The 19,948-nt window shown below is 36.4% G+C and overlaps 2 protein-coding genes across 4 annotated transcripts in view; one reads left to right on the top strand and one right to left on the bottom strand.

The window, feature by feature from the left end:
- Positions 1 to 6,177, bottom strand: part of LOC138696282 (uncharacterized) — a 145,816-nt gene extending 139,639 nt beyond the window's left edge. The window contains exon 1 of the mRNA XM_069821018.1: positions 6,109 to 6,177. Within this exon, the coding sequence (XP_069677119.1) occupies positions 6,109 to 6,162 (54 nt within the window). The 5' untranslated portion in view covers positions 6,163 to 6,177. The remainder of the gene's footprint in view (positions 1 to 6,108) is intronic.
- A 2,354-nt stretch (positions 6,178 to 8,531) lies between these two features.
- LOC138696283 (B9 domain-containing protein 2-like) lies at positions 8,532 to 19,945 on the top strand. Of its 3 annotated transcripts, none has more exons than XM_069821022.1 (4): positions 8,532 to 8,892; positions 18,703 to 18,828; positions 18,908 to 19,070; positions 19,767 to 19,895. In XM_069821022.1, the coding sequence occupies exons 1-4, from the start codon at positions 8,805 to 8,807 to the stop codon at positions 19,819 to 19,821; spliced, it is 432 nt and encodes a 143-aa protein (XP_069677123.1). In that variant the 5' UTR covers positions 8,532 to 8,804; the 3' UTR covers positions 19,822 to 19,895. The 3 variants fall into 3 exon arrangements, with proteins under 3 accessions (XP_069677123.1, XP_069677122.1, XP_069677121.1); XM_069821021.1 differs by having other exon boundaries at positions 8,534 to 8,892; positions 18,908 to 19,038; positions 19,767 to 19,907; XM_069821020.1 differs by having other exon boundaries at positions 8,555 to 8,892; positions 18,908 to 19,042; positions 19,767 to 19,945.
- The last annotated feature ends 3 nt before the right edge of the window (positions 19,946 to 19,948 follow it).

Below are 19,948 nucleotides of genomic sequence, written 5' to 3' on the forward strand. Positions count from 1 at the left end.
TTGGTGAGTACCTCTGCACTTTTTCTCCAAAAAACTAGTATTAACAGAAAAAACGTTTTAAGCTGTTATAAAATATTTTTTTTTATGTTTTCAGCAGATATTTTTAAAAATTTTAGCACATAAAAAATAAATATTTTCTCATTTTTTAGCACCTAAAAATCACATTCCTAGATATTACATTCCGTTTTGTGACATGTGCACTTACAATTCGTTCCCACGAAATGGCCTAGTTACCCCTACTGTATCTTCTTTATACTGTGCTCTGTGTCCAACGTCTCACCAGCGAATAGATGTGATAAAGAATGGACACTGAGCGAATTTCCCCGGTCTGTTTTTCTGTGCGCATGCGCTCCGTTAGCATATAATTCCATTTTCAAGCACTAGAAGTCAGTGTGATCGAGCACCCATGAATGGTGGAACAGCAATCCTGATTCGCTGGCAAGTCTGCTGAAAAGTATTTCTGATGTCGACTGCTGGTGCGATATCAGCGCCAACTCTAGGGAAAAGGCAGAACCTCCTGATGATGCAGATAGAGCTGGTTTGAAGGTCACTGAAATAAGGCACTACTACATCAAAGGTACCGATGTGCAATGTCTATACTTATAATTCTCTACATGCTGGTGTCACCATCAGCGAAAAACGGGGCTTGCTGGCACATCTGCCTGTGCAGAGCGTCCCAGACTCAAGTGGAGGTCCCAGTGTACTGACGTACAGACAGTCCGTCCATACAGGCTATGCCTGATCTACACTGGTAGTAGGGATTCATCTGAAGAGGCGGAGGCATTTTCTCGAGTTGTGACGACTCCTAACAGGTGCCGTTGGGATGTCCTCCCGGATGAGGGGGTGGTGGAATTGGGGGCGACATTCAGTTATTTTGCGAGTTAAGCCTCGTTCACACTTTTCAAGTCACTTGAAAAGACGAACTTGAAAAGTGTGAACTATGTTTCAAGTTGACTTGAAATCAATTAACGGCTTGAATTCAAGTTTCAAGTGAAGTTGGATCCCTTTCTACTTTTTACTTGACTTGAAAGGACACTTGAAAAGTGTGAACGTCACTTGATAATTTGAATTCAAGGAGAAAAGAGTGGGAATTTAAATTAACAGCTGTTTTAAGAGCGTTAAATTAACAGCTGATTGTTTTTCAGTTCTACTAGGAACGTAAAAATAATAGGAAACAGCAGTAAGTGAAATAATGACCAAATATTTGAGTTTCTGAAGTTGTATGAAATTCACGAAGGCCTGCGCATTGTAGAAACTCCAAAGTTTCGTAATAGAAATGCAAAGGAAGCTGTAAAGAAAGGAAGAGTTCATTGAAGAATTGAACAGCAGAGATTTTAACGTGGACACAGATGAGATAGCCTATGAAAAATAATATAAAACCATTAAACTGTAGATAGAAAAGAAGTGAGGAAGATAAGAGGGATTAAGAAGAGAAGAGCATTGCTTGAAGGGATGACATTTATCGCCGAAACTGGCATGGTTCAATGTGGTTGATAGATTTTTGTGGGGGAACTGTAACAGCTTCAAGATAGTCATTTTCAATTATGGTAAATCAGACTCGCTTATATTTTATTACATTTGCGATAAGAATTATTAAATCTGCTTGAAGATTTTACTTATTCTATTTGTAATAGTCAGTGGTCGTGTATTTCTCTTATTAATCCAATTTCTAACCTATACTGAACAACGCGTTTTCCATTTCTTCAATATATTTATCATTTCCCTGGCATGGAGACTTGCTACTACAGAAATTCCTGTATACTCGTACATAGGTGGTTGCTAAATAGAAAGTTCTATTCAGTGAATGAATTCATTGAATGTGATGTAAATATTGTATTTTAGAAATGTAACTCTTTCTTTATATCTTAATTTTTCTCATTGTATTTTAAGTATTCTTTTTGTTCTGATATAAATGTGTTAACATACATCATACCGTACTCTGTTTATTTCTTAGTGTTTGTTTATTTGCCTATGTATATTTATTTGCTTATAATTATTTCTGCAGTGCTTGGGAAAAGTGGCATAAATCAGTTTCCACAAACATTTTTTAAATAATTTATTGACAACTGACGGAACATCTGCTGGCTTGGGAAAGGAGACATAAGTATTTCTCCCATTACAATAATTCATATAGAAGAAAATCAAATCGACATAAACCAGTGTGAAGACAGCTTTTTTCCTTCTGTAAAATTAACATTTTTGACATGTGCCACTTTTCCCGAGCACTACAGATTTATTTGTCTATATTTATTTGTGCTAAGTTTGTTTGTGCATATGTGAATGTATGTGTGCGTGCGTATATTATCTAACTTAGCGACGTCATATCCAGGCCTTGTACACTCGTTTTTGAAAAATAAATATTATTATTATTATTATTATTGTTGTTGTTGTTTAGTCAACTGTCCGAAGACAGGTCTGAACCTCACACGTGATACCAACAAAGTACCACTTTCGAGGCAACTAGGCCAGGAGATAATAGGGTAGGGTGGCCAGTTCCTTTCCTCCTCCATTGCATACATCGCCAATTAGCTACATATTACATTAATCAGACTTCAGATGCATACAAACAATTGTTCTTTCTCTGACACATACCGTCAAGTGAGATGTACTGTCTGATAATAATAGATGTACATATCAACCAGAATCTCAATCAGAGACATATTATTATTATTATTATTATTATTATTATTATTATTATTATTATTATTATTATTATTATTATTATTTTTAGCCTATTATTATTATTATTATTATTATTATTATTATTATTATTATTATTTTAAATGCACATAACTGATTTTTCTAAAAAGTGTACATAGCCACTTTTACAGGCACAGCGACTATTGTTAGTACTGTACTTTGCACAAGATTTATTACATTTGAAATGTATTAATTGTTCTTTTAGGGTGAACAGGAAAAATTTTGGTTGGAAGAGAGTCCTCCCTCGCCCACCCCTACCGCCGTCACTGATCAAGACTAATTATATTTTTGTTCGATAGGCCTAATGGTAAATGAGTATGAGTACCAGCCAGCACCATTGAGTTGTGAATATTATTACAGTTTGACTGCACAAAATATTTATACTGTAAGTAAATAAACAGGCTATTCCATATCCTTATGAGCTGTGAAGGATATATTTCTCAAACTGTGGTGCACAGACTCCAAGAGCGTGCGAAATTTCTGTAATGAAGAACTTTTATGTCAGTAATTTCAAAAGTGTGGGTTGCAATCCCCCGGGGGGGGGGGGGGTCGTGCAAAGAGCTCAAAGGGATCGCAAGATGATTTATAAAGTAAAACAAAAATCACCTTATTAACATACGTTTCAGATTAGAAAAAAATATGAACATACTGTTGAACATAAGGATAAAAAAATGTTTCAGTAGATAATTAAAAAAAAACAACAAAAAACAATTAATGCAATGCATGTGCCTGTTTTTCAGAAAGTAGCTTATCAGATGAGACATCCAGTGAGAGTATACTACGATGTACCGAAGTGCATATGATATTTCAGTGCAGAAATTCTTCGTCATCATATGATGACGGAAGAGTGGAACAGAGAAAAATTCTCTCCGACACACAGTGTGCAATTTCCTTAATCTAGCTGGACAAAATTAATAGCTTCTCTTCTATGTAACAGATTTCCATGAAACTTTATACATAACTTAAAGGTAACGTATTTGATATGATTACCAACTCTGATTACGTTTATGTGAGGGAAACTACCCTTTCGTAGGGGGTGAATTTAGAATAAATTAATGATTTCATTTCTTTCTAACATATTTTCATGAAACTTTATACAGAACTTAAAGGTAATGTATTTGATATGATTACAAACTCTGATTACGTTTATGTAAGGAAAACTAACCCTTTATAGGGGGTGAATTTAGACAAAATTAATTTTTTTCTATCTAACATAATTTAATTAAACTTTATGAACAACTTAAATGTTGTGTATTTGAACTGTGGACAAACTCTACTTACGTTTAAATAAGAAAAAAACTACCTCTTTATAGGGGTGAATTTAGACAAAATTAATAACTATACTTACTTACTTACAAATAGCTTTTAAGGAACCCGAAGATTCATTGCCGTCCTCACATAAGCCCGCTATCGGTCCCTATCCTGTGCAAGATTAATCCAGTCTCTATCATCATATCCCACCTCCCTCAAATCCATTTTAATATTATCCTCCCATCTACGTCTCGGCCTCCCTAAAGGTCTTTTTCCCTCCGGTCTCCCAACTAACACTTTATATGCATTTCTGGATTCGCCCATATGTGCTACATGCCCCGCCCATCTCAAACGTCTGGATTTAATGTTCCTAATTATGTCAGGTGAAGAATACAATGCGTGCAGTTCTGTGTTGTGTAACTTTCTCCATTCTCCTGTTACTTCATCCCGCTTAGCCTCAAATATTTTCCTAAGCACCTTATTCTCAAACACCCTTAACCTATGTTCCTCTCTCAGAGTGAGAGTCCACGTTTCACAGCCATACAGAAGAACCGGTAATATAACTGTTTTATAAATTCTAACTTTCAGATTTTTGGACAGCAGACTGGATGATAAGAGCTTCTCAACCGAATAATAACACGCATTTCCCATATTTATTCTGCGTTTAATTTCCTCCTGAGTGTAATTTATATTTGTTACTGTTGCTCCAAGATATTTGAATTTTTCCACCTCTTCGAAGGATAAATCTCCAATTTTTATATTTCCATTTCGTACAATATTCTGGTCACGAGACATAATCATATACTTTGTCTTTTCGGGATTTACTTCCAAACCGATCGCTTTACTTGCTTCAAGTAAAATTTCCGTGTTTTCCCTAATCGTTTGTGTATTTTCTCCTAACATATTCACGTCATCCGCATAGACAAGAAGCTGATGTAACCCGTCCAATTCTAAACCCTGCCTGTTATCCTGAACTTTCCTAATGGCATATTCTAAAGCAAAGTTAAAAAGTAAAGGTGATAGTGCATCTCCCTGCTTTAGCCCGCAGTGAATTGGAAAAGCATCAGATAGAAACTGGCCTATACGGACTCTGCTGTATGTTTCACTGAGACACATTTTAATTAATCAAACTAGTTTCTTGGGAATACCAAATTCAATAAGAATATCATATAATACTTCCCTCTTAACCGAGTCATATGCCTTTTTGAAGTCTATGAATAACTGATGTACTGTACCCTTATACTCCCATTTTTTCTCCATTATCTGTCGAATACAAAAAATCTGATCAATAGTCGATCTATTACGCCGAAAACCGCACTGATGATCCCCAATAATTTCATCTACGTACGGAGTTAATCTTCTCAAAGGATATTCGACAAAATTTTGTACGACGTCAACAAAAGTGATATTCCTCGAAAGTTACCACAGTTGGTTTTGTTCCCCATTTTAAAAATAGGTACAATTATGGACTTCTTCCATTGTTCTGGTACAATTTGCTTTTCCCAAATAGCAAGTACAAGTTTATAAATTTCGCTATATAATGCACTTCTACGCTCTTGTATTAATTCTGCTGGAATTTGATCGATACCTGGAGACTTGTACTTTTTCAGATTTTCTATCGCAATTTCGACTTCTGAAAGCGTGGGTTCGGGTATAAATTGCTCAGCAGTTTGTATTTCAATTTCGTCCCGATCATTTCTATTTGGCCTATGTACATTTAGTAGTTGCGCAAAATAGTTTTTCCATCTGTTTAGGATTGATGGAGAGTCTGCAAGCAAGTCACCATTCTCATCCTTGATCACGTTTACCCTTGGCTGATATCCGTTCTTAAATTCCTTTATACCCTTATATAAATCTCGAATAAACATATTTAAATTGAATATAAACACTTCCCTTATCCTTGAAAATTTACTTTCAATAAAAAATTATGAATTCATGGCATATTCATTAGTGTTTGAAAGTTAAAGGTAATTTTATGTAAGATGGGATATAATCAGTCATTCTTTGCTCATTTATGAAGTAATTTGATTAAACAGGTACAATATTGCGAAATTTATAGCAAATTTTTACAGTAATAGTGCTGACATCAATGAGGATTATGTTGTCTGCATGCATCTACTAGTTTTCTGCGAAAATAAATTGCTTTAAATCCATTACCTCATTCGCTGCCTGAATGACTGGAGCTAGTCGAATCTTCAAAAGCGCGGCCATGGGCTGTGTTGTTTGGTTCGGGAGGGCTCAACAAAAGGCTGCGGATTATGATGATAAACTTCCGCCCTTTCTTGCTAGCAGTTTCCTTATTGTTGAAATAACGGGATCTGATGAGATTAACAGCATTGATAACAAGTCTTCAGTTGTAGAAAGTCTGGACATTTTTCTAGTATGACTTAATCTGTATTGTCTCAAATTCTTATTTCTTGCCTCTTGAGCTTCTTCGGATAACTGTCCTATAGGCACAATATATGACTTGATTATGGCCGGGCCATGCACTAATATTTTATGCAGGCATAAAGTACCACTCATAAAGTTACATGTACAAGTTTTTTGTTTCTGTTGCGAACTGCTGAAATGCATCTACATTTATGTCAAATCCACACGATAATGTTTGCAGAATCACACAGAGTCGCTTCATTTATTCCTGTTATGTTAGCACTTTGGGTGGCATTTTTTAAAAATCTTCTTGCCGTATTACCGTCATTTCATTATATCAACCAGAAGACCCAGTTCACTTCGGAATTTTTCTCTAATTGTTTTCTTTCTGGACTCGCACTTCGATTTGTTAGTTTCAGCTCTGATTTTTTAATATCTAATCTGTAGGCGAGATATAAAAGACATTCAAAACAACGAATCCAAGCCTGAAGTGTGGAGAGACCGAAACCATAAGTTGTGGGGTCAGCAACGTTTGTTTCCTTCTTCGCTGGGTCCTTGTTCATATCTTTGGGAAGTGCACCGCATATATAGTGTTTTTAAGACGTCTTATTCTTCTGTTGGGGCATTACAAATTTTACCATTAACCATGGTCATAAGTAGCTGTTGATGCACTTCTACTTGTTTGTCCCCAATAAGAACCTTGGTAGGTTCCAGAATATTAATTTGCATTATATTTTTAAAAATCTTTCCTTACTTCTATTGCGCTTTAACCAGTGGGACAGAATTTTCGATGAAAACTGGCTGATGGTGTTCTTAATTTTATTTTCAATATTACTGGGAATGTCTTTCAGTCCTAATGGAGCTATAATATTATTTAAAACCTCGTTATTCCTTGATTCAGCACTACTCCAGCACCAAACTTCAAAAAGCTGCCGGCGGGATATAGCCCGCCACGCCACTGAAAATAATTAATACCGGTTAGGTTCGCAGCTATACGCAACCAACCAAAAAATATTTTACACATGAAATGTTTTCGGAGTATAAATATGCAATTATTTTGACATCTACTAACGGCTAGTATTTTGTAACTCATGTTAAAGCCAGAGTTTATGGAAAAAATTATATAAATATTCATTTGAAATAAAGGCCACATTGGATGTTCTAATTTAGTAATTTACCTAAATTACATATTATATTGAAGCACATACCTGAATTAGAAATTCCATGTCAAAAAAGACAAGAAAGCACAATTTACTAGCACTTAATATGACTTTCAACAAAGCACTCTTTATTGCAACTGAGGAGTATGGATTCAACTGTCTGCAAATAGCAATGTATACGCTACTATAAAACAAATAAATACCCGGGAGAAAGATCGCGCATTGTCTTCACAAGATGCCTTGTACAGTTAGGAATATAAATTCATAAAAATATACAGTGAAATTCTGCAGTGCTTGGGAAAAGTGACATAAGTCAGTTTCCACAAACCTTTTTTGATAATTTATTGACAACTTACACTGGTTTATGTCGATTTGATTTTTTTTCTGTAGGTATGAATTATTGTAATGGGAGAAATACTTACGTATTTTTTTTCCAAGCGAGCAGATGTTCCGTAAGTTGTCAATAAATTATCAAAAAAGATTTGTGGAAACTGACTTATGTCACTTTTCCCAAGCACTGCAGAATTAATGTCGAAAAATGAATTTTGTCCAGCTAGATTAGGAAAATTGCACACTGTGCGGCACCGGGATTTGAATCCAGGTTTTCAGCTCTACGTGCTGACGCTTTATCCATTAAGCCACGCCGGATTCCCATCCCGATGTCGGATCGAATCCTCTCAGTTTAAGTTCCACCTCTTGGGTTCCCCCTAGTGGCCTACCTTCATGTACTGTGTCATAGATGTATGACAGTTGGCACAATGTCCACACATGTGCAGAGGTGCACTCGTTATAAGCACAGCAGAGGATTTAAAAGTCCCATTAGACTCTAGCAGAGTTACCACACTTTCTCTTCTACCCGCTCTGGTACAGGCTTGAGCCATCTGGTATTCTGTGATCTAGGCAGGTACAAATTTTTTCATCTAGGGATTTTCATTTGAATCTAGGGTTGTAGTCTCTATAAAATTTTGTTGGCAGCACTAATTTTCATGCCTATAAGTCAGTGTCGCCAATACAGCGGATTTTTCGCTAGCTCTTGTGTATTTCTGTTTAAGTTTAGCAGATCATTTTGAAATTATTATTGTTGATATAGGTGTTGATTATCGTGCTATAACTGTTTTAAAAACTCTTATGGTGACAAAATAATATGTTTTGTATGATAATTTAGCTACTTCTGTACTATTTCATAGCGAGTTTTCAAGAATTCACTTGGTTACTCTGATGCAGATCGATACGATGTTGAATGTACTATGTACACAATCGATTTGCTTTCGAAATTGTTTTTTTTGTAATGGTGTTGTTTTATGTTGATGGTATTGTTTTGGAATGGCAGAAGTCCATATAATAGGACAGATAATTGGAGCTAGCAAATTCCCGAACCAGAGTTTATTTTGCAAGTGGGGAATACATGCAGGTAGTTATATTTATGGCACCTCTTTACAGAACAGCTCCGCCCCAATGATTTCAGAACCTGGACCTGATGTACTTTGTTACCGCTAAATCTGTGAATAACACAGAGGCGGGAAGAAATGAATGGTTTAAAACAAAGTAAATTAAGTATGAGTAAAACGAAGAATATAGCGTAACATCTTATGGAAATAATGGTTACTTTTAAATAGCTTAATTTATTAAATAAATAGTCATCAGCTAATAGTAAAGCTATACACATACATAGAAAACAAATCAATTGCATATTATTATTTAAAACATTCTTGTACATTTCCCTGTGCACACAAATTATTAGCACTGAAAATTGCTCGGCTTTTCTATAGCACGCGACACTGAAACTTCCATTTTTCTAAGTTCTATGATGAGGAAATCTTTGATAAGTTAGGTTAGGCTATTTTAGTTTCGGCTTTTCATATGCCTTGCATATACGAATCTGTGACAGGTTAGGTTAGTTAGGCTTTTGGTGTGCCTTATATTAAATGGAGTAAAATATGCATTTTCAATTGTTCTACCTCTATATTTCACGTATTAAATAATCACTTCTAGGTTAGCTACACCGATCAATATTTAGATCCATGCTTAAGCCACCTATGATGCTACAGTGGCTCATGTTTTAATCCTGTTTATTATGTAACTTTCTTATTTGTCTTCGTTTCGATAAATGTTACAGACCTACCCCGTTTCGAAAGACTTAGTACGAGGCGTGTTCTTAAAGTAAGTTCCGTTTTCAATTATAGCCGTCGCATCGCTGCAATCGTTATTTTGCGCATGCGTGTTTTCTTCTTCAGTCCTCAGGCAAGCTGTGCATGGAGTTTCAGAGCTTCAGTCCGTGTGTGTGGTTAGTTGTGATTAGTTCAAATGTTAAAGTGATCGAGCACCCCGCCGACTGTGAGATGCGGTCTGTTATCTGTTTCTTGAATGCGAGAAACATCAAACCAGCTAACATTCATCGTCAATTTTGTGAGGTGTATGGTGATGATGCCATTAGTGATGGAATGGCCAGGAGATGGGTTAGGAAGTTCGAGGGCCGCGTCTCTGTGCGTGACGAGCAGCGTACCGATCGGCCATCTTTGGTCAATGACGATTTGGTGCCTGCTGTCGATGAAAAAATTCATGAGGACAGGAACAAATTGACCATCCCCCCTACAGCCCGGATTTGGCTCCAAGTGACTTTTATCTCTTCCTGCACCTCAAGAAGTTCCTCGCTGGTCAACGTTTTGATGGCGACGACACCCAAAATCTCATCTCGAAATTTGGCTGGGAACAAATTGACCATCCCCTCTAGAACCCGGATTTGGCTCTGAGTGACTTTCATCGCTTCCTGCACCTCAAGAAGTTCCTCGGTGGTCAACATTTTGATGGCGACGATGAAGTGAAAACAGCAGTGCAGGAGTGGTTCGCATCGCAGGCGGAGGAATTCTACAATGAGGGGATAGAAAGACTTGTGCCACGACTCGATAAATGCCTCAATAATGGTGGAGATTATGTTGAGAAGTAATTGAAGTGTGGGGAATATACTGCAACAAAAATGGTTTGTAAATATCTTACTGGTTACTTTCTGCACCCTTTTGAACTTACTTTAAGAACACGCCTCATATTTATCAATTTTATTGCTATTTCACTCTTGCGAGGCCCTGTTGCAGCTAGAATCAACCCTTTGTTTTTATCTTATAACATATTTTATAACAAAGTACAACACATTTACATAGTTTAAATGTGTCGTCTTGTGAACTGGAGCTTCAAGGAGATGGGCATGCACACTGTTTTGTTTCTGGAACTTAGACATTTGTTGCCAGCCCATTCTTTTTTAACCTTATTGTACAATGCTCTGGATGGTGATATGTCAAGGCAGAGCATTTGAAACGGTAATCTTTGTTCATTGTGGGAATTCTCTTCTAGAAGAACTTAAAATTTCAATTTTGTACAAGTACACAGCCAAGTACTCATGACCTGTTATTGTTCTGAACATTAGCACAGCCTCGTGTGGGGTATTTTGGTACTGAATGTTTATGTTGTATAAGTACCTGTCATGACTTGTTATTACTTTCATTTTGAAGTGCTCTGCCAGCTCCTTCTGCGATGTTCAACTTAATTATAGTCCCGTCGCTCTAATTTCCGGCAGCCAATCGTGTTGCAGGTCAGCTACATTTAAACGTGTGCGTCTTGTGATTCGCTTATGAAGATGTTATTCATTTCTTAAGGCTCGATAAATACTTAATATAATCGCCCGCCATTTTGGCTCTTTCGTTGGCATTCGCAGAAAGCACACGACGTTATTTGCCGCTCAATTATTTGCTGAATTACAATGCATTTGATTTATTATCATAGGAGCTACGACATGATAATGTTTAACGGTGTGGCAAATAGATTCCTCGTATGGTAGCTCGGGAACGAAAGAACAAAAATGGCGAACGATACTACCTACCTAGACTTTATAGAGCCTTCACTTCCTAAGATGTAAGCAAAGAGGTGGAGTCACGCCGGAAATAACAGCGTCGCGACTATAGTCTACTAGTTAATTTTGTAGAGTGATAGAATAGCTCCTGATCTGATTTCTATAAAATTTTGGTATCCTTTTCAGCCATAAGATACATAGGCCTAGTTTCATTTCCATGTATTTCGCAATGAGAGGGTATCCATTGGAAATTAATAATTTTGTTTTGATAAATAATTTGATGATAGACTATTTATATTTACCACATGTTGATACATATTAATTTTATATAGTCTAGAAGTTGTATTAGTGCCATGAAAATGGGTTGAATTATTCTCAGCTGACACAGAAATTCCTGCTCCAGCACTTTCTTCTGGACCCATTCAAAGGGATGTTCATCCGCTAAAGTGCAGACAGCTTGAGCAAAGAAGGACCTATCTCTAACCGATTTTTATGTCCTTCAGTGTTTGGTCAAAGCATTGTCTGTGTGATGTACGGGCGTGTTACGATGATTTTCGTGAAACCAAGTGTTTTGGCGATATTTGTGTGTTAGTGTTTTTAGTCAGTAGGCGTACACTTTAAAACAGAGAATTTTTGTGTTGTTTTGTTGTTTTGTGCAGACTTGTCTGATGGCAATATTTATAAACAAATTCCCCGGTATTCCTGCACCTCCTCCTCCTTTTTCTTCTTCTTCTTCAGCCCAAATCGGGCCTTGGCTTCTATTAGACGTTGCTTCCACTCTTCCCTATTTGTCACATCCTTTTCCATGTTTCTACTCTCCAAAATCCTTATCCCATCTTCTTTGACTTCATGAAACCATCTAGCTCTTGGTTTACCTATTGGTCTAGGGAAACTGGTTCTGTTCTTGATAAGAAACCGAGAGTAAACTACCGTATCCTTACTGAGGACAAAGTCAATGAGATAGGAGCAAGTTTAGAAAGAAATCTTTGCAGAAGCTTGCACAGGAAACAGGAATTATGCAAACCTCGGCTTGGAATGCCATCTAGCTTTTAAAATTAAAATCGTATAAAATATCTGTTCAGGAATTGCAGCCACGTGATAATGTGAGTAGGCTATAGTAAATTTCTGCAGTTGAGTGTTGAAGAATGTTAATAATGGTTCTATTGATCCACATTTCGTTTTTTTGACGGATGAAGCATGGTTTTATTTATGTTGTCATTTTAGCGACAGAAGGGTCATTTCACAGTAACTCATTTTACATTCAGACACATTTATGGACTTGTTACATATATTAAAACAATAAATGAATGAATAAATAAATAAATAAATAAAGTTTCTTGGCTTATTTACTGCATTTAGAAACATTTTTCATGGCAGTAACAATTAATTATTTGTGATTTATTCCCAATTAGTTGTTACTGCCATGAAGAATGTTCCTAAATGCAATAAATTAGCTAAAAAAACTTTATTTATTGTTTTAGTATATCTAATAAGTTCATATATGTGTCTGAATGTAACATGAATTATTGTGGAATGACGCAGAACAGATACTGGAGTGCAGAGAAATCCAATCTTGTATACGAAATGCCATTGCATGACCAAAAAATTGGTATACAGGGTGTTTAAAAAATACGGGGCATAATTTCAGGTATGTATTTCCTACATGTAGACAACCAAAATAGTTCATTACAACATGTGTCCGGAAATGCTTCATTTCCGAGTTAGGGCCTTCACAACATTGAAATTCACCGGAACGTTTTTCTTTCCGCAGATCGTTGCCGTCAAAGGAGACATTAAGAGGGCACTCTGACAGTTCATTCCGAGGCGAAGGTTACATTCAGTGTTGTGTAGGCGTTAGACTGTGCGACATGTATTCAAATCAAGAGCTGGCAGAGGTACACTTCATGTACGGTAAGGCGGACGGCAATGCTGCGCTGGCTCGTCGTTTGTACCAGGAGAGGTACCCACAGCGACATTGTCCAGATCGGAAGACATTTGTACGTCTCCATTACCGCCTGTGCGAGTATGGAAAATTTAACTCTCCTGGTTTGGGAAGGGGACGACCAAGATCTACAACTCCAGAAGTACAGGAGGAGATTCTGGAGGCTGTGAACATGACTCCTTCTATCAGCACATTAAGGGTAGCGTTGCAAGTCAATGTTCCTCATACGACTGTCTGGAGACTGTTGAAAGAGTATCAATTGTATCCTTATCATTTGCAACGTGTACAGGCCCTGTCACCAGCAGATTACCCTGCACGAGTTAGGTTCTGTCAGTGGTTCTTGCAGCAGTGTGGTGTAAATCCGAACTTTCCTGCCCTAGTATTATTTACAGATGAAGCACAGTTCACACGAGATGGCATAACAAAGTTCCACAATCAGCATGTATGGGCGTATGAAAACCCACGTGCAACTGTTCCATCTCATCACCAGGTGCGGTTCTCCCTCAACATGTGGGCCGGTATCATTGGTGATTGATTAGTTGGACCCCATGTACTTGTAAACAGACTTACGGGGCAGGCGTACACAAACTTCCTGGAAAACACCATACCTCATGTTTTAGAAGACACTCCACTGATCAATCGTCAACATATTCACTTCTTGCATGATGGCGCTCCTGCACACTTCAGTCGTACGGCTTGCCGGTACTTGGATCGAAGGTTTCCTGATCGATGGATAGGTAGAGGTGGCCCAATTGCTTGGCCTCCACGCTCATCTGATCTGAACCCTCTCGATTTCTACTTGTGGGGCCATTTAAAATCATTGGTTTATTCGTCTCCGGTGCCTGATTTGGAATCCCTCCAGAATCGAATTGTGGCATGTTCTGAGGACATACACAATACTCCTGGAGTTTGGGATCGTGTTCGCAGGTCAATGAGACATCGATGTGAGGTCTGTATTCAAGCAGGAGGTGGACAATTTGAACATCTTCTGTAATGACAACGACCTGCGGAAAGAAAAACGTTCCGGTGAATTTCAATGTTGTGAAGGCCATAACTCGGAAATGAAGCATTTCCGGACACATGTTGTAATGAACTATTTTGATTGTCTACATGTGGGAAATACATACCTGAAATTATGCCCCGTATTTTTGAAACACTCTGTATAGTGCACAGTGAATGCTTACAGCATTGTAGAGCCTATATATATATATATATATATATATATTTTTTTTTTAAAATACCGTGAGTGCGCAGAAGTACACAAATAATAATCATACCATTTCCTAGAAGAATAATCTTATGTTGAAAGTACACAGGCATTTTTTCAACAAGACTCTGCTACAATGTACACAGCTGATCTCTCATTAGCATTAAGCTTAATTGCAGAAATTTTTTAAGATAGTCATCACTTCATCAGTAAGGTAATATGCAATTTCAGAAGAACTAATGCGTGTTAATGCAAATTTTCTTAAAGGTGTGAGAGATGTGTGGCAGCACAAGGATATCATTTCCAACATCATTTATGACAAAATTAGATGGTTATTGTAATTTGCATTTGAGCAGTATATGCTCTTGACTTAACGGGCTATGAATATCTGACTCTGCCAGTAAACATTGTGCTTCGAGCTGCCATGTACACTCAATGGATGAATGTCTGTGTGAAGGTTCTGTAGATAAGAAGCCGTTTTGGTTCAGGAAATTGCCTAATCAGTGAATTGTTTTGAGTGCGATTTTCTTTCAGTTCACATGGAGCTGGATTATTTTTCTTAAAATATTTTATAAAATTAATGTTAAATCCAATTTCTGTATTGTCCAGGGGTGAAGTCGCTAAGAGGAGTTTTTCTTATACTGTTAATGTCATTAATTGCATTTTGTATGAAACTGTGTTGGATTATCAGTCTTATGCCTTCTTTCGTATTTTACTCATAGAGTGTATGTGATAAAAATAAACAGTTCAGCAGTACATCACAATTATGAATGAACATTCAGGATTATTTATTTAGTTCTATGTTACGTTGATGCTGCCCTCTGTATATTTATGCTACTTTTGTTCAGTTTTGGGTCGGAAAATCAACTAGTTTAGTAAAAAACGTTTGTATGCAAATTGGATCAATGACAGCCAATATGCTAGCAACACTTTTCGATATCAGGGGTGTTGAAAACGTGTCTTTTTTAATATCTAAATATCCATTTGTAGCTTAAAATGACTTTACTTGTGCTTGGTATAAAGAAAGTTATACATTCTTCCTAAAATATACACAAATGTTCTTTAAATACACAAAAATTCGAGTAATTGATTTATTAATATTAACTAAAATACTTAAGAAAATTTTGTCAAAGGCGTAGGCTAAATTAATGTTTTATCACATCTTTTTTTCCTCTGCAAGAAATGTACAAAGCTTTTGAAACAATAATAGTCTGTAGAGGAGCAATAATTATATTACAATATTGAGAAAGGATATGAAATGTTCGATAACCACTTCGTCCACCATAAATGTCACAGGATAAACTGGAAACCGATAGTTAATACATTGCTGACAGTCTTCTAAACATGACTACTTCTTAAAATGCGTAAATACTTCTCTATTGATTGAAATAATTAGTAGCAGCTGTAGGTACCATTTATATATTTTATGGAGCAGTTCACAAAGTGCAGTCGTAAAGAACGGTTGTGTAGTAAGCAGCATATACAAGTAGGTTAGCGTGTGAAGAAAGCATGGGCGGCAACCTAAATTCTTACAGGGCGCGAATTGGGTGCTTCAATGCAGGGCAGTGTTGCAGATGTTCAAAAGGTGAAAATGCAATAGTGTCTGATAGAATCAACATATTTGTGGTCACGGCTGTTTTATCAATTCTACTGATTATTGGAAATGTGGAGTTAAACCCTGGTCCTGGAGATACAGAAGGAAGAGTGTTCAGTGATGAAGTGTTTCAAAGAGAATGGATAAACTATATGAAAGAAACGAGAGAAGACAGACTAAAGGCAAGTGTTCTACTAAACAAAGTAGCAAATGATATAGATACATTAGTAAACAGATACACTGAAGTGGAAAAGAAGTTAAAGAGCAGGTGAGTTAAAATCAATAGTTAAAAAATGTTGTAATTTATGGTGTTGAAGAGTGCAATCATGAAAAAGGAATTGATACTGGTTTCGTAGTGTTAGAATTATTAACTAAGTATTTCAGTCTAAACTTGGACATAAGTGCGATAAATAACGCGTATAGAGTAGGTAACGGAAAAAAAAGACCAATTATTGTGAAATTGAACAGTTACTTTATCAAAGAGCACATCATTGCCAATACGCGTCAACTCAAAGGCACAAATATATTCATAGAAAATGACTTTGCAAAAGAAATTAGAGAGAAACGAAAGAAATTAATTCCAATATTAAAAGAAGCTCGAGGTAAAGGATTTAGGGCAACTTTAGTAAAAGATAAAATGAAGATAAACAGAAACATAGTTAACGTAGAGGCCTTAAATAATCAAAACATTTGCTGCTGCAACAAGAACAGAAATAAGGAAATAGAGACTTGTGGAAATAGAGCATCATCTACACCACACGTAAACAGAAGTGCATCATGAAACAGGAAGTGTAGAAGCGTAGAGAGGACTGATAAGAAAAGTAACTCATCAAGTGGGCAGAAGGAATCAGAAATAACAAATAGAAGAATTGATGAGCTTACAGGAGTGAATGATATAAGAGCATACCTAAGTAAACTAGAGAGCACTGTTTTCACAGATCCCTTTAGAAGAAAGAAGAGTGAAGAAGGAAAACCTAGTATGGAAGAAGATGCTGGAACCAGTGAAGATGCTGTTTGGGGAGCTGGGGTACAGACTGAGAGAACGACCAGTGAGGGTAGTCTGAGGCGCGCAAGTGAAAATACAACAAGGAGAAGCAATTGTGGATCAACCGGCAAAGTCAGCGCAAGTGAAGATCAGTTTATAAGAATGCCACATGCCGTTGGTAGTCCGGGGTGCGCGAGAGGAAGTGCTACAATATGGAGGAGCTGTGCGATACTGACCGATGAAGTAGAAGCAGGTGACGAACAGTTAGTAAGAGGTAAAATGACAAATAGAAACTTTAACAGAAATAAAGTAGATTCAATCAAAACTATAGATACTGAACGAAGCTATCTACTAAGAGATAGGCATCAACAAAGATTAAATTTTCCTAAAATTAGAAAAAATTATTATTAATTAAATAAGATAAGAAGACAGGTTTTGAAAATAAGATAGAATAACGTCAAGGTTTTAAAATAATAAAAAATTGAAAATAGAGAATTAATGTAGTTATTAATGTATTCCAATAGCTATATTAATTAGTAAAGGTTCAGAAGATAATTTGACTTTATAAATTGGTTAACTAATATATTTTAATTTTAATAAGAATGCATTCATAATAAATTTATTAGTCATCATAATAACAATGAATCGATAATGAGTACATGCGACACAATGATGAAACTAAATTGAGGTTGATTATGTAAGCAACTTGTGAAGTTTTGTGTTTAAGCAGGTATGCGGTAGTCTTCATAGAAGTTACGCAAACGTTTCTGCTGACAAGAAAATATTGCAAGAAAGAAAGATTAACCTACATATGGAATGTACCAATTCAGCTATTTCAGGTTCATGACTTACAGTATATCGACATCTGCTCACCTATTTGGAATAATAAGTTATTATGTAAAATAAGACCTAAAAATTACAATTAAATTGTGAAAAGGAGCAGATAAATAAGGTTTAAAGTCTTAATGGTTATCAGGTTATCACGATTGGTTTAAACATGCATTAAAACTAGACGTAAGTGCAAGTTTGAACCAATAAATTATTGAGATTTGCGATAAATTAATTAGTTTAGGAAATTGTGTATTTATTATGTAGAACTACATTTGTATATAGATCTTTTGTTAAATTATTAAGTTTTGTACTTTTGTGAACTATATCAATAAATCTATCTATCTATCTATCTGTCTATCTGTCTCTCTGTCTCTCTGTCTGTCTGTCTGTCTGTCTGTCTCTGTCTGTCTGTCTCTGTCTGTCTCTGTCTGTCTGTCTCTGTCTGTCTGTCTCTGTCTGTCTCTGTCTGTCTGTCTGTCTGTCTGTCTGTCTATCTGTCTGTCTATTTTATGGAGCAGAGTATCACTTATTTTCTTAGTTATATCATATTTTCTCTTGATGATGATTGATTATGATTGTCTCCTGATGTTGGAACAAGTATTAAAGTCTAATACTTGTAGTAAATGAAGTATATTTATTCCTCTTTTGAATGTAATGTAAGTTAATATAGGTCTATAAGCACGTTATCAAAATCTTGCTCCCATTTCTTTATAAGCTCATATTTGTAGTGTTATACTATTTTTGCAAGTTGTTACAGAGAAGAGTTAAACTCTCTCATATATTCATTTCCAACTAAGACTAATGAAATAATTGGAATGCAGGTGGTGGTTGGAAGGTGATATCAGGTCTGAAAGAAGGCCAGACGCATGTTGACAACCCCGAGTATGAGGTTTTCAGTTACTGGTGCCACCCGATAGACATTCACTTTGCAACAAAGGGCATACAAGGTACGAAATGTTTTTGGCTAAATAACTAATGAACTATTGGAATCAACATATTTTGTGAGTGATACACATTGTGTTGCAGGCTGGCCTAAGCTGCACCTCCAGGTCTACCACCAAGACCAGTTCGGCCGTAGTGAAATATATGGTTACGGCTTCTGCCACGTGCCCACTGCATCTGGGAACCACATATTGGATTGCGTCACCTGGAGACCGGTTGGTTGGTATCTTTTAATATGCAGCTGCTGGTATGGTTACAGAATCATATACAGTAGTTGTAGCTGTTGTTTAGCTCTTGTGAATGCTGCAAAATAAAGAAGTATGCAGAATCTAAATTAAATTGTTTGACTTGTAATATATTGTAATATAATGATTGCAATTTATATGGTAATGAAATCTTAATGATTGCATATCATGTAAATTCTGTGTATACTCTTCTGGATGTTCTGATGCTTATATTTGTACAAATATATATTTTGCTTTTTAGCTTCTCCATATATTGTGTATTTCGATTATATTTATTCTTTAATATGTCTAAATTATAATTTTTCCGATAAAAATATATTAGGCCTAGTTTCATTTTATGGCAATTTTGTGAAAATTGCAAGAAGTGCTTTCACTTGACTACAAAAAAAAAGAAGAAGAAGAAGAAGAAGAAAGATATAGCACCAATAAATTGGAGCTTATTTCTGAAGGATTATGATTGTTCAGCTAGCAGTACCAACAATGGTAGTTATGATAGTATTGCTCTGAACCATTGAAGTGCAGATTGTCTTTGTAGTATTGTCAGTACCGAACTTAAATGAGACTAGAGCCTTAATTGAGATTACAGACTGCAGACAGATTAGATGAGGGAAGGGGAAGGAGGAGAGAACCTGAATAAATGGACTATTCTCATAAGTTTATAACAGCGAAATACAAAAACATATATTATGCAATTTCAGGTTCGCTGCAAGATCAATTTGTGCAATACTTCCTTGGTGGAGGCCCCCAGCTTAAGAACCCAGATCTTGTGTACTCTGGCAATGACCGTTACCGCCTGCAGACAGAAACAATGGGTACAGTGCACTTGGAGCTGGGTGTGATCCTGCGGAATTTTGACAAGTACGGTATTGAGTGCTGAGAC

This window comes from Periplaneta americana, chromosome 3 (assembly GCF_040183065.1).
Source record: "Periplaneta americana isolate PAMFEO1 chromosome 3, P.americana_PAMFEO1_priV1, whole genome shotgun sequence".
Lineage (NCBI taxonomy): Eukaryota > Metazoa > Arthropoda > Insecta > Blattodea > Blattidae > Periplaneta > Periplaneta americana.

Excerpts from the sequence above, each read along its gene's own strand:
- LOC138696283 (XM_069821020.1), top strand. The coding sequence starts at position 8,805 with ATGGCAGAAGTCCATATAATAGGACAGATAATTGGAGCTAGCAAATTC. Across the intron at positions 8,893-18,702 it reads CAAGTGGGGAATACATGCAG|GTGGTGGTTGGAAGGTGATA; the intron begins GTAGTTATATTT and ends ATTGGAATGCAG. Across the intron at positions 19,043-19,766 it reads CGTCACCTGGAGACCGGTTG|GTTCGCTGCAAGATCAATTT; the intron begins GTTGGTATCTTT and ends ATGCAATTTCAG.